The 14,354-nt window shown below is 38.1% G+C and overlaps 1 protein-coding gene across 1 annotated transcript in view; it reads right to left on the bottom strand.

Annotated features, from left to right (window-relative positions):
* Nucleotides 1-5,147: 5,147 nt before the first annotated feature.
* CLCA2 (chloride channel accessory 2) overlaps nt 5,148-14,354 on the bottom strand; it is a 32,387-nt gene continuing 23,180 nt past the window's right edge. Inside the window, exons 11-14 of the mRNA XM_016220646.2 lie at nt 13,954-14,224; nt 10,983-11,153; nt 7,646-7,879; nt 5,148-5,604 (exon numbers count right to left, since the gene is read on the bottom strand). Of these exons, the coding sequence (XP_016076132.2) occupies nt 5,162-5,604; nt 7,646-7,879; nt 10,983-11,153; nt 13,954-14,224 (1,119 nt within the window). The 3' untranslated portion in view covers nt 5,148-5,161. The remainder of the gene's footprint in view (nt 5,605-7,645; nt 7,880-10,982; nt 11,154-13,953; nt 14,225-14,354) is intronic.

The following is a 14,354-nucleotide window of genomic DNA, read 5'->3' as shown; positions in this document are numbered from 1 at the left end:
GCTTTGCTTGGCCTTACGTGCCGGCTGGGCCTTTGCTGCTTCCTCCGTGGAGAGCCCTCGCTGCTGCACAGTTGCCTCATTTTGTAACACACGTGGTTGTCTCTGTCACCCCAGGGAGGGGGCCGAGTTTAGCGTGGCCTCCAGTGGGCAGGCTATAGTGGCAGCACCACCGTCTCTGGTGCCCAAGCCCAGCCTGGGCAGATTCACGGAGCCTTTGGCTCACATAAAGCGTTGCACCATGGCACCCGGGGGCTGGCTTTGTCAGAGGCAGCTCAGATGGGCCAGGTGACACACACTTGAAGAAAAGGGAGTTAAAGCCTGAGAGACAGACGTTCACCAAAGATGTAGAATACTTCCAACATCCCAGTAGAATATTTCCAACATCCCGGTAGAATATTTCCAACATCCCGGTAGAATATTTCCAACATCCCAGTAGAATATTTCCAACATCCCAGTAGAATATTTCCAACATCCCGGTAGAATATTTCCAACATCCCAGTAGAATATTTCCAACATCCCTTCTAGTGAAAACTCCCAAGCATAATCACTATTCTGACCTCCATTGCCACACAGATTAATTTTATTTGTTTTTGTACTTTATATAAACAGAAATATACAGTCTGTCCTCTTGTGTCTGGCTACTTTCACATAACATTTTCTGCATGAAGTTCAGCCATATTATTTTAGGCAGAAGTAATATGTTATTTTTCCATTGTATTTCATTGTAAAAACATACCACAATTTACTCAAAAACTCCTGTTTATGAACATGGGTATTATTTCATGTTCAGGCTATTATAAATAAAACTGCCCTAGGTGCAACCACTGATTTCAGCTGGGGATGTACTGAGAGCAGAATTGCTGGGTCATAGGCCGTACACAGGCCTAGCTTTAGTGGATCTGCCAAACACTTTTCAAAGTGTTTGTACCAGTTGCTCCACATTTCTACCAGTACATGGTACTGCCAGTCTTTATCATTTTAGCTAGTCTGGTGGGAGTGTAATTATATGGTACTGTGGTTTTAATTTGCATTTTCTTTTATGACTAATGTTAAACACCTTTTCATATACTTATTTTCATTTTGATATCCTCTGTTGCAAAGTGCCTGATCAAGTCTTTTTGCTCAATTGTTAATCAGGTTGTCTTTATCTTATTGATTTATAGTAGTTCTTTATACATTCTGAGTATTGAGTCCTTTATTGGATATATGTATTGCAAATATATCTTTTAAGTTTGTGACTTGCCTTAATGGTGTTCTTAATTTTAATGGAGTCCAATTTAATCTTTTCTTTTATGGATAATGTTTTTTGTGTTCATATTTAAGACAGCTTTCCCAAATTCATAAAGATATTATACAATATTCTGTACTAGAAACTTTATTGTTTTACCTTTCACTTTCAGGTCTGTGACCTATGTCAAATTATTTTGTGTGCATTGTGTAAGATTCAAGAGTTTTGTTTTGTTTTCCTTTATGGACAGCAATAAGCCCAGATCACATATTGAAAGGATAACACTTTCCCCCACTGAATTGCAGTTGTGCTTTTGTTGTGAATGATGTGACTACAGATGTTCAAGTCTTTTTCTGGACTCCTTGTTCTGTTCTATTGGTCTATATGACTATCCTTACCTCAGTATCATATTGTCTTAATTACTGCTGTTTTGTAAGTCTTGATATCTGGTAATGTAAACGCTCCAGATTTGTTTTTAAGATTATTTTGGCTATTTTAGATCCTTTTCATTTCCATATAAAATTTAGAATCAGCTTGGGGACAATTGACATCTCTATAATTTTGAGTCTTTTAATCCATGAACATACATATCTCTCCATTTTAAGTTTTTTTTTTTATATAGTTTTCAGGGTAGAGGTCTTGTGCATCTTTTATTAGATTTATTTCTAGGGGTGTTTTTAGTGCTACTGTAAATGGTATTTTTTAAATAAAATTTCATTTTCTAATTGTTTATAGTTGGTATATAAAAATATAATAGACTTTTATGTATTAACCTTATAGTCAGTGAGCTTGCTAAATTCACTTATTATTTCTAGTACTTACTTTGTAGATTCTCTTGGATTTTATGTTTATAATTATATAATTTGTGAATAATAACTTGGTTACTTCTTCCTTTCCAGTCTCATATCTTTTATTTTGTTTCCTTCTCTTATTACACTAGCTATGAACTCCTGTAAATATTACAGATGGAGAAAATATCTTTTTTTGGTTTTCAGTCCTAGATGGAAAAGCATTCTACATTTAACCATTAAATATGCTACTCTCTAGAGATATTTTGTAGATACTTTTATGAGATTAAGTAAGTCTTCATCTATTCTTAGTTTGATAAGAGGTTTCATTTTTTAAAATCATGAATAGGTGTTGAATTTTATCAAATACTCTTTATGCATCTATTGAGATGATAGTATGATTTTTCCTCTTATTCTGGTAATGTAGTGACTTATATTACTAAGTCAACCTTTCATTCTTAGAATAAATCCCACTTCATCATGATGCCATATCTTTTTCAATCTGCTAATATTTTGTTTAGGTTTTTTGCACCTATGTTCATGAGAGAGATTGGGCTTACTTTTCCTTTCTTATAATGGCTTTTCCAGGTATTAGTATTAAGGCTATCTGGCCTCATAAAATGAGTTTGGTGCCCCGGAACACTTACTCTTGTATTGTCAACCCAGTGAAACAGCTGTGCTCTGTTTGAGCTTATCCAGAAGCCCTAAGCAAACTCCCAATGCCTTTTGGGGGAAAAGCTGATTAAATGTGGATCTCACCAAGATTGCTTGCCTTTTTTCAAAGCCATATTTCTTTCATCTTCTACCTTCTTTTGCTGGTGTCCAGTGCCTTCCAAGAGTGTGTTTTATATATTTTCTAGAGTTATAACTGTTATGAACAAAAGAATTCGTTTGATATGAGCAACTCTGCCATTACTGCAATTGGATTTGTTACATTAGGTTTTAAATGAATGTTATTATTTAGGGATCAACTCTCCTAAGAATAACTATATTATAGCAGAAGACAAAGCCAGAAGCAAATAAAATATACAGTAACATGCAGATGGAAAAGTATTTTTAGAGCAGTCAACAGTGCACCCACAAACAGCAGTCTGCCCAGTGCATAGGCCATATTAACTTATCCCCTAAAAACCTCCTGTTTCCCGCGTCTAGCTCCTTATCATTGAAATTTAACTTTCTTTTTCCCTAAATCAATAGCTTCCCACATTTGCCACATATTTATGTTGTTCTCTAATGCTTCACTCCCTCACAGCCACTGGATATTGTTTGCCCTATGCACTTGATGCAATCACCCTTTCTACCCTGCTATCACGTATTTCAGCTTGTCACTTAGATCCTTTACTTTGTTTTGCCTCTTCCAAGTCATTAATTCATAGACTTAAATTCATTTTTTTTCATTTCCACACCTACAAGATGAAAAAGAAAAAAACAACAACCCAGTTCCTTGAAGCCAGACCTGGAAAAGTTAAATATTTCTAGGCATAATCCCCAGCATCTCCCCACGTGTTCTTATATACACAGGAGTAAGGAGCAGTGTGAGAACCTGGCTGAACTCCCATAAAGCTCTGTCATTAACTGGCACAGTGCTTTGGATTACTCACTTAAGCCTCCATTTTCCTGTTTGTAAAATGAGGAAAACCCTTGAAGACTTAAAATCTACTGCACCCCATCTTGATATTTTACCAGCCTATTGAAACTACAGAGAAGCAAATCCCAGGTTAGCAGGTGTCGTGGCATTAGGGGGAGGAGAGATTGACTGCCAAGTGGGTGCTTGAAACTCCCATCTGCAAGAATTTAGGCTCTGTGGGACTTAGAATTTGGTAGGCCAACCCTGGGATGTGGCGTGGACTGCAAGGAGAGACAGTGTAAGAAGAGACACTTGAGATGTTGGTTATTTTCTCCCCAATGCTGCTCCGAGGCTCTGACTCAAGGCTTCACCCTCTCTGTAGCTTTTTCTCACAGTCCCAATTCGCCACAATTTCCTCTCCCCTCCCTAAAACTTAATCTAATTTTAACTTTTATTTGGTCCTGATTGCAAAACAGAACTATTCCACATTATTGTTTGTATTTGACTCAATAAACTTTTCAGTTCTTTGCTACACAAAGCAAATGATTCTATTGCTCAATAATCTTTTTTTAAAATGAGAAGTAAAATTAGATGAAAGATGGCTCTTAGTTCCTTGTGACCTAAGCTTCCCTCTTTCAGCTTTCTTCCCACCCCGTTGATTAAGATAAACAACCTTTGATCAAGAAAAGATTCTTAAAGTCTTAGTTAAACAAAAAGCAGAATCAGTTAATCATTCCCAAAGGCTGGTCTTTCCCCTGTGACCTCTTCTTGGGTTGAAATGGAATGAAACTGTATAGCCTATGTATGTATTAAACTAAGTTTAGAACTATGTCTTTTATTTTTTACTTAAAGCCTTATGAAAGATAAAACCACTTATTCTGAATAACACCAAAGACAATAACTTGGAAAACTGCTTTGATGAGAGTAGAAACTTACAAACAATAAATTCAATAGATCTCTGTTACAAAATCAGTGTCAGGGGAAGAGTTAACTCACATTTTAAAGCCAACTTTTACAGTGAACGAGGATCTCTTTGAGCGTTAGCGGTGGGATTTGATCTGTAGTACAGTTAACCAAATGGCTAGAGGTAAATAATTTTACAATAGAGGCATCACATATAAGATGCAGATTGCTCTTTAGTCATAAACAAGCAATCTGCTCTGAACAGATCAGGAGAATGAGAAATTAATCAAAGTAACTAAATAACTGCTTCACATAGACAGTTAAAGTATATCATTCAGATCTAACCTCCTCTTCTCTACTTGGGGCTGTTTTTTCTCTTCAATCAAAGGAGCTTTTCTTGACTCTCTGATTTCTGCCTTTTTTGCAGATAACTTTCCATTATCTTGGAAAATAATTTTTATTATTTTGCCCATAGCCTGAGCTTAAGAGTTTTCTAATTTCCCCTCAAAATGAATGTTAGAAAAGAATTTCTATTTATTCTATAGAAGTATGATCGGTAGTATGCAAAAATTCAAAGCACTTTCAACAGTTTTGATGTTAACTTGTTTTTATTGGTATGTTTCTGTAAAGGGTATGGGTATTATATCTCAGAACAAAGATACTCTCTGCATCTGTTCATAGTAATTTTGTTCCATTCTCTTTTCTGTCTGCTCTCTTTTTCTTGTTTAAAATATAGTGTGTTACAGTTATAGTGAGGCAAATGATTCCTATCAAACCCATCGCCGTTAAAACTCCTTTCAGTATAAGATCATCTCTGGTAAGTACAGGAGCCGAATTTGGGGGAATAAACAGTGATGCCTGGGCAATGTTAGATACTGCAGATTTTAAGGAGTTCTTATCTATGGTTCGTATTGCCACATAAATTCTGTGGCTTTCTTGTGTCTCTCCATCAGGTTGATGTTCAGGTCCACTTATGAAAAGCTTTGGTGAGAATGTAAATATCTCCTTGGTGCCAGCTTGTTGAGGATTTAGCTTTGTTGTGTTCACCAAAATGGCGTTGTTAAAATCATCTCGAATATCCTGTAGACTCTTGCTCATCCTTATTTCATAGCTGTTAGCTGAAATTAAAAATATAAATGGGAAGGTTAAGTCACTTGAGTAGGTTTTCTAGTTTGTTACAAATGACTAATGAGAATAGCAACAAAAAGTCAAAATACTTAAGAACAAATATAACAAGAAACGTGCACATGAGCAAAACTTGAATGCATTATCTAAGAACTCATATTAAAACCTAAACAAGAGGAAAGACGTTGTTTTTGAATAGTAAGATTCAGCATAATAAAGATATTTTCCTCTTATTTCATGAATTTTGTGTAATTCTATTAAAAGTGCCTCTAGTTTCTATTTCAACAAGCTTATATATTGTAAAGTTTAAATGGAAAATAGTCAAGTCTAAAAATAACAATGCAGGACTAAACTTATCATATATAAAAACATATGTAAAAAGAAGCAAATGGAAATCCTAAAATTGAAAAAACAACAACCCCATTACAATGAAAAATTAGAGAGAATTAAGATTGGATTGGACACAACAGAAGAAAGAATCAGGAAATTTGAAAACAGGTTCATGAAAATCATCCAAAATGAGGCACTCAGAAAAAAAGATAGAAAAATTCAAAATAATCTCAATGATCTTTGAGATCCACTGACATCCATTTAGAGTGTGTTGCTTCATTTATTATACACAATGCCTTATGACGTAGATAGTTTTAGTCCTGTTTTCCATATAAGAAAACGGAGGCCAACAAAGTAAGCAACCTGCCAAAGATCAAACAGCTGAACTTTTTTTTTTTTAAATATATCTTTATTGATTTCAGAGAGAGGAAGAGAGAGAGATAGAAACATTAATGATGAGAGAGTCACTGATTGGCTACAGCCCGCAACTCGGGCATGTGCCCTGACTGGGAATCAAACCCTGATCGCCTGGATCCTAGGTCGATGCTCAACCGCTGAGTCACGCCCGGCCGGGCAAACAGCTGAACTTAAAGCCAGAGTGGGAATGACTTTTTCCCTTACTTCTAAGTTACAGCTATTTCCACTATACAAGGGGCATGGCTATCCCACAGTTTTAATCATTTTGCATTTCCAGCCTTTAAATTTGGAGAATCTTTAATTCAGAGTGTAAAGTATTTCACTTCATTCTTTGGCAAGAAGAGAGAGATTTTGATGAAAGAATGGAGAACAAACCTACAATGATGACTATTTCTCAGCAGCACAGAATTATTGGTAATTGAGATTTTTTCGGCAATGTAGTGAACAGAGAATTATAAGCCAGAGAAAGTTGGAAGCAAGACTGGCAAAGGTCCAAGGTGGTTACTATTATTGACAGATATTGAAAAAAATCAATTCTCAATCAAGAAGGTTGGCTCCTATAGGCTTCCAATCAAAGTAATCAGGAAATAAACCATTTAATGTGCAATCAATGATAACCTTATTTTTGGTGATCACAAAATTGTTGGAAAGGTTATTCTTTGAGAAAAGTTATTCTGTTGAATTGCCATGGAGGTCAAAAGATGAGGTAGGTGGAAGCTTGAATGCTGGAAAGTTAAGAAAGAACTTCACCCATGTTCACCCAAGCAAGGGTAAGAAAGCCCTAAGCAGGGGAACTGGTCCCAGCCTCCCTAACAAAAGTGATGGCCAGAAGCGGGAGGGGAAAATGTGCCAAGTTTTACATGACTTATGGAAATTACTCCCTTAAACCTGTCTCCTAAATCTGAACAAACAGTCACTATCCAATCTGCAGAAAACTGATTACCACAAGCACCTGAAGTCCATGCTCTGTGATGCAGAACCTATTTCTGCTGATACGCCCACCACTGTGTGTGGTAGTCACGCTTCCAGTCACTTCCAGTCGAGGCCTCTGCTCGATTAGTGCTGGGTGGTTTTCCAGGGCCCCTTCAGCCCTGGGGCAGCCGACACGCTCCCCTTCCCGGGCTCCATGCTATGAGGCCTTTCCCACAACTCAAAGCTTTTCACGACAACCTTCTGTCAGTGTCTTAGCTCTAAACTCCCGAAGTTACTTTTATCCAGTTAATAGCTGATAGAGTTATTAGAAATGCCTCCTTGTAGAAAAATAGGCAGTGAAACCAAGAAACCTACCCTGGCCCTGATCGAAGTCCTCTCCAGGTGCTGTCCAAGACAGAGTCACCTCTTCGTCCACTTTGACAGCTGCCAGGTCGATAATTTGGCATGGTGGAAACACATCGGGATGGGGGCCAGCTGGAACTCCCAGCACGGAAAAGGAGCCCCCCGAGCTTATCCGGCTAAAGCCCCCTTTTTGCTCCTCCTCGCTCCTGCCCATCAACCTCCTTGCGGCATTCATCTGAATGTTACCTGGGGCACAAAGGATACAACAGCCAAACAGCAAGTTACAACTCCCCAAGTGGCTTTTTTTTTTGACAGGTTATTGAGAGACATTTTAAAAACTTTTTTCTTTACTATATTTTTAGAATAACTGAGTTTGTTTATTCCACAATTCGTTCATTCATTTATCCATTCATACACTCACTAAGTATTTCGAGGGCGCGTCCCATGGCAGTGACCATGGGCAAAGTACCACGTGGAATTTACAGCCATATTAATAAACATATTTACAAACTGTGATAAACATAAGAGGGAAAAAGCGGGGTGCTATGAAAGAAAATGACACAGGTACATAATTTAGAGTTTTATCAAGGAAGTTATGTTTAAAGGTTTCCTAAAGTATGAGCATGTGTCGGCTGGGTGAAGGGTAGAGGAGGGAATGTCGGAGGCAGAGGCATGAGGCTGTGTAAAAGTCTGAGGTGCACAAGAGCTGTGCAGGTTAGAAAAAAATGATTAAAGCGAGGAGTATAGTAGTTTGAGATGAGACAGAGAAGTTCATGCTGGACCTTGTGGGCCACTGCAGTGGTTTTAGAGTTTAATCTTACATACTGTGGGGAAGCAGGGCAGTGACACGATCACAGTTGCCCCCTAGCAGGTCATGCAGGCTGCTCTCAGCAGAGAACGGATTCAAGCACAGCCAGCACAGAGGCCACTGAGACAGCCACTGCCAACAGGCCAGGCGAGAAAGGATGGCAGCTTGGGCTGGCAAGAGCAGTGGAGGGGAGGCAAGAAGCAGACAGTTTGAGGTGTATTTTGGAGACAAAACCAGCAAAATACGTCAAAAGAGAAAATTGATGAACAACAACAAAGCAGCTCCCAGGTTTTTAAAGTGAGCAATTTGGGAGCAGAAGCAGGCTACAGTGAAGGAGACTAAAAATGTAAGTTTTACAAGGTTTGTGATTCCTGTAAAACATCCAATTGAAATGTCAAGGAGCCAGTTAGATATGGATTTTAATCTCCTAAAGAAGTTTTAGCTGGATTTAATAATTTTGAAGTTATGAATTTGGAAGTTATAGTCATATAGATATTATTAAAGCTATATGGATTAATGAGGTTATCTAATAAGAATTTCAACCGTAATGATAAATTTCATTTATTGAGTGCCTGGGGGTTTACTATGTGCCAGGCACTTTTCTAAGTATCTGATGTGTATAAATATTTAATTTTCTCATCAATGCTATGAGGAGGGTACAATTATTACCCCCATTTTTACCGATGATGAAACAAAAGTACACAGAAGCCAAGGAACTTGCCCAGAGTCACACAGCAAATAAATGGAGGAGCTAGGTTTCCAACCCAGGCAGTGAGGCTCCAAGTGGTAGAGTGAGGAGGTTAGGACTGAGCTCTGAGAATTAGCAACAATAGGAAAGGAGAAGCTGGAGAAAGAGCCTGACAAAAAATTCCAGAGCCTAAGAGGTAATCAGGCGAGTGTCGTATCAGAGAAACAAGGAAATGACAAAGGAGAGATCAATTGGTTGTGTCAGATACTGCTCAAGTCAGGTAAAATGAGGACTGAAATGTACCCTTTGAATTTAACAGAAGGAGGGTCATTGGTGACTAGGGCTGGAGTAATTCCAGTGCAGTGATTTAAATGGAAGAGTGATTTGGATGGAAGTCATTGTAGTGAACAGAGTAGTAAATTGGAGCTGAGAACTTACAAACAACAGGTTTAGATTAATTTCAAGGAACCAGACAACAGGGACTATAAAGGTGGAAGGTAGCTGAAGAGGGATCAACAAAAAGTATTTTAATATGGAAAGTAATGAATCATGCTTGAATGCTGCTCAGAGGGATCAGTAGAGCAGGAACCCACAAGGCAGAGCTCTCAAGGCCGCTGGCTGGGCAGACTGGATGGGATCCAGAGCAGATCCAATGGAGACACCAGCTCTTGGGGAGGAGAGGAAAGGAGTAGATGCTACTGTGTCTGGATATTTGGTGGTGAAAATAGAGCAGTTCTCATTTTTCAATGAAGTGTATGCTCAAGGTCATCACCTGAAAATTAGCTGGTAGAGTGAGTGCTATGTGTAGCAGGCATGCCTAGGGAAACCTAACTTTTTCTTTCTATGCCATTAAGGGCCCATATGTTGGACACAGATAAAAGCACAGTTGAATATTACTTTTCTAATCTCACCTACACAAGATGCTGATATTTTTATACTTTACACTCATGGGTTTTGAAAAGATTCTTAAACTGGTCAGTAGCCTGAAAGCTCCTTGAGTGTAATCAAGTCTTATTCTACCTGGTATCCCATGTTCCTAGGACTGAACCTGTAACCTGTAGGCCTTCAAAAATCTTTGACTTATAAATGAAAGAGGGAATATCTATTTAGAAATCAAGTCTTATATTTAGATACAAAATAGTTCGTTATAGCTGCTAAAATATATGAAAAGTATTCATAAACATTCTGCAGTTTTGCAAATAAAAATGCTTAGAAATATTTTTGAGATTATTTTATAAGGACTGTAGTATGTTCCTGTTTGTTATACTTGAACCACTGTTTCCTATCAGGAACTATAATAATGGTGTTTAAAAGATGTATATCTTCTATTTATTTGGCACTTTTATCTTGAAGGAAGACACAACATCTTCAGGAAGCACTCAGTTGTCTGTAATATCCAAACTCATATTTTTTTAGGAACTTACTTCCTGCGTGGCTTGTTTGGGTTATTTGCTTCCCTCTTTCAGCTTCTAATAACTATGTGCCTCTTTCTCTCACCTAAGCCTCTGTGGAGGAAATGCAGGGGCTGGAACTGAGAAAACTCAATAACAAATCTCTTTATCTGCTAGTAATCTGATGAGACAGTCACAAGAAAGAGGTAAAAATAATAAGTAAAATGGAGGTAGGAGAAATCTGTGGGAATTACCTATTGCCTTCTTGTTATCTACTACCATGGATCTTTGAAGAGTAAAGAGGTAGTCAACAACTTATGCATTGACTTACGCATAAAGAGATTTGATATTCTATCTTTCTTTCACCTCTCTTCCCCTCCCTCTCAAACACACACACACACACACATCAGTTATATACACATTAAATGATGTTATTCAAATAACAGTGCTAATGATTCTTACCATTTGTTATGTAACCTGGCACATACATAGCATGACTCCCTGGAATAGAGTGGCCTAGGGCGCTTATGCTGGGAGAGTGATTGATATGCACTTTCAAGCTATATCTACCATTTACAGCAAAGGAGAAAAAATACCTCGAGTAAATTCCATCATTTTTTATAACATCAGCACCTGTAGGTATATAAAAAAAGCTCAGCGTCAACATGTCATCACAGTTGATTACTAATATTTCATTAAATCATTAAAAACTCAGATTCACTCCCCTTATTCTTCCCAATTTAGCATATGATGTATGGTCCTATCTATTTTTTATATTATCAGGTGATTAAAAATCTGATGGTTCCATAATTTCTCCCTGTGGTTCCTTAACCTGCAAAAAAGTCTTTTCTAAAGGTGAATGAGTTGTGCCTGCTTCAGTGCTAAGAAAGCATTTAATAATCACCTTTAGCTCTCCTTCCTATCATTGAAACTAGTACTAGCTTTCCACAGAAACCAAGTGCATTCTTAAGCTTGTTTATAGTCATAGATCCTTTTGAGATAAAACCAATCTGTTCCAAGGAAATTAATATATGTGCACATATGTACAATTTCACATAATTTCAAGGGATTTATGAATATCCTGAAGCCCTAATAGGAAAAAGAAAAAATTTCTGAGTAAAAAAATATATATTTGTAGTTGATTAAAAAAAAGTGTGAAATCATTTAATTTTTTTCATTCAAGGGTACATGGAACTGTTCTAGAACTGACTTGGAGTTTGATGCGCTTTGGCCCCACCCATTGTGCCTCATTTCAGGAGACATTCTGAAAGCTTGACCAGTGCTAGACTGCTTTCCTTTTGTATTGAGCCTCAGAGAGCAATTCCGTTCCAAACCAAGTCCATGGCTGAATGGCAGGATGGCCTAGATTCTGGGGCAGCAGGGAAATACAGCTTAGCCAAAGTGCAGATCACAGTCACTGCTCAAGTGCAGGTGGCCACACCGGGCAAGCAGCTTGTCCTGTTCTCATACCGCACGTCCAGCCCAGGACTCTAGCATTGTATCAGCACTAACATGAGTGCCCTCAAGTCCTGGCAGAAGCAGGGCTGCTCCTGAACACAAGATAACTTGTGTCTGCACTTACATTAATTTAAGTAATTTTAAACACCTTGCTGATTGGTTGAGATGGAAAAGTAGTCAGCTGCATGGGCGAGTTCTGGCATGAAATAGCCAGTCAGTAGGATTATATCAAATTTAAATAAATAATGATAGTAGGTTTAGAAATTGTTTTTATGTACTGGAAAGAAATAAAATCTTGGGATTTAGTGATTTAATGATGAATAAGTTCTATTTTTGTTGAGAAATGATCATGGAAAATTTCTCCATGCCATGGTTTATTCATTAATTTTATTTAGCAGATTAATACCACTTCTAATATAAAAATAAGTATTATATAATACATGTGTGCTAAGTATTGGGGAAAACAATGACATTTACACTTTAATGCCTAAACAATCTTTTTCATTGTTTCTTTCATTAGAGTTTAAATTTAGACATCAAATAAAATGGTTCCAGGGAATAAATATTAAAGCCTATTGAGTCTATTCAAATGATCTTTCCTGAGATAACCGTATTTGTTCCCCTGGAGGCCTGCCTACAGGCTGAGAGAAGAGCATTTTTGGACCGTATTCAAAAAATGGAAGGTGTGGCCATGGATAAGTAATCAAGATTATGCAAGTTCATTTGGATTCATCCCAGTGGACAAAACAAGAGGACTTCTCTGGTATCCCTCCGAGGAAGACTTGAACGAAAATCCTTCAAAGGAATGTTTGCTTCATAAATGTCATACTAGACTGTCATGGCAACATACTAATGGGTTGCCAAACGTAAGACTCCGAAAATTTTGCTTTTGAAACAACAGAGGGAAGGAATATGGTTTTATCAGCAGATCAGACACTTGGGGCTGCTAACTTGGGCTGTGAGGCCTATTGTCACTTAGAGAATTTAGTTTAGGAAAAAACAGAACAGGAAAGATAAGATAAAAGAGTTTGTTTTTAGAAGTCAGGAAAGTTAATCAGAAAGAGGCCAGATGCTGCTGTTCGCCAGCTTGCTGCTGTGCTCTGTGCCGTGTGAGGAGAGCTCTGAATTCTCCCTGCGCGGAGTGAGTGCTTTCAAGCAGGGCTCTGTTTTGTCTTCCCAGCAGTGGGAGAATCTCTCCCCTGATTGCACTAGGCTTGTTGGTTTGGTCTTGTGACCAAACGCATCGGTGAGAGGCGCTGGCTATGCCCTCTTATCCACCCAGCTACGTGGCTAAAGAAAGTCTAGGCTCATCGTGTGAGTCACAAGTTCAATTTCCATTTTCTCTTCACTATCAGGTTCTAGGAGAAAAAAATGGATTCATTGTCATTGCATCTCCCCCACCCCCCCCCCTGCCTGGGTTTTCATTTGCTATTTTAATCGTTCAATCTGATTATTTCCATGAGTAGCAAAGCTGGTTAGTTTAGTGGAATTGGGCATGTCACAGGAACACAGAACTGCTCCTGTGTGACTTCACTAAGTGAGTGTGGCCAGTGTCACTGGACAAGTGGATGCCGAGATCTAGTGACTTTCTCCCACCTTTTTGCTCATGCACAGCCACTCTGCAGAGCCTCAGGGATACTCTTTTCCCAAGTTCACATTTGCTTTCCTTGTGCAGATGTGACTTGTAGCTACTTTGTGTATCAGTGATTCTTATTTTTTTTTTTGTAGGAGTGACTTATTAAACAGGTTTATTATTATTATTATTATTATTATTATTATTTTGGCTTGCTTTTTAAAATAATACTTTATAAAATTTATTGGGGTATCAGTGATTCTATGAGAATTTGAGAACCTCATAAGATTGGATGAGAAAAATAAATGAATTGAAAGGATATTAAAGATAAGCTTAATATGGATTCTGTGGCATCACAACAGTTCTTGAGAACACGAAAAATGACATGACATTACTTGTTACCTGCTCCATTATCAAAAAGTTTCAGCGTAACAGGATCTTCAGTCTCTGGCTCAATAGTAGCAGTGACAGTGGCGTTGAGAATGGGATTAAACCCCTTTCTCACATTTGCATAAATCACCATGGGATGGGGGAAAGAGGTGCTGTCTTTTTCTACAAAGGCTTCCACAGTAGCAGGAGGCTGGGCTGAGCGGGAGGCGCGAGAGGTCACTGTCACTTTCAAGGCTTGAAGAGAATGGTGCGTATTGTTCAGCATGTAGGTCCAGAGCCCGGGCTGCAGAACAAAGGGTTCTGTTTTGTTAAGTGTGAAGCAAAGGATAAACCCTTTTAAAGCATAAATCTAAGCTCCTAGGGTTTTTTGTTCTTGTTCTGTTGATGTTGCATTTTCTAAAATTCTACAAGAG

Source organism: Miniopterus natalensis, chromosome 9 (assembly GCF_054644295.1).
Source record: "Miniopterus natalensis isolate mMinNat1 chromosome 9, mMinNat1.hap1, whole genome shotgun sequence".
NCBI lineage: Eukaryota > Metazoa > Chordata > Mammalia > Chiroptera > Miniopteridae > Miniopterus > Miniopterus natalensis.
The sequence above is the reverse complement of the archived record's forward strand: the minus strand, read 5'-3'. Positions and strand labels throughout refer to the sequence as shown.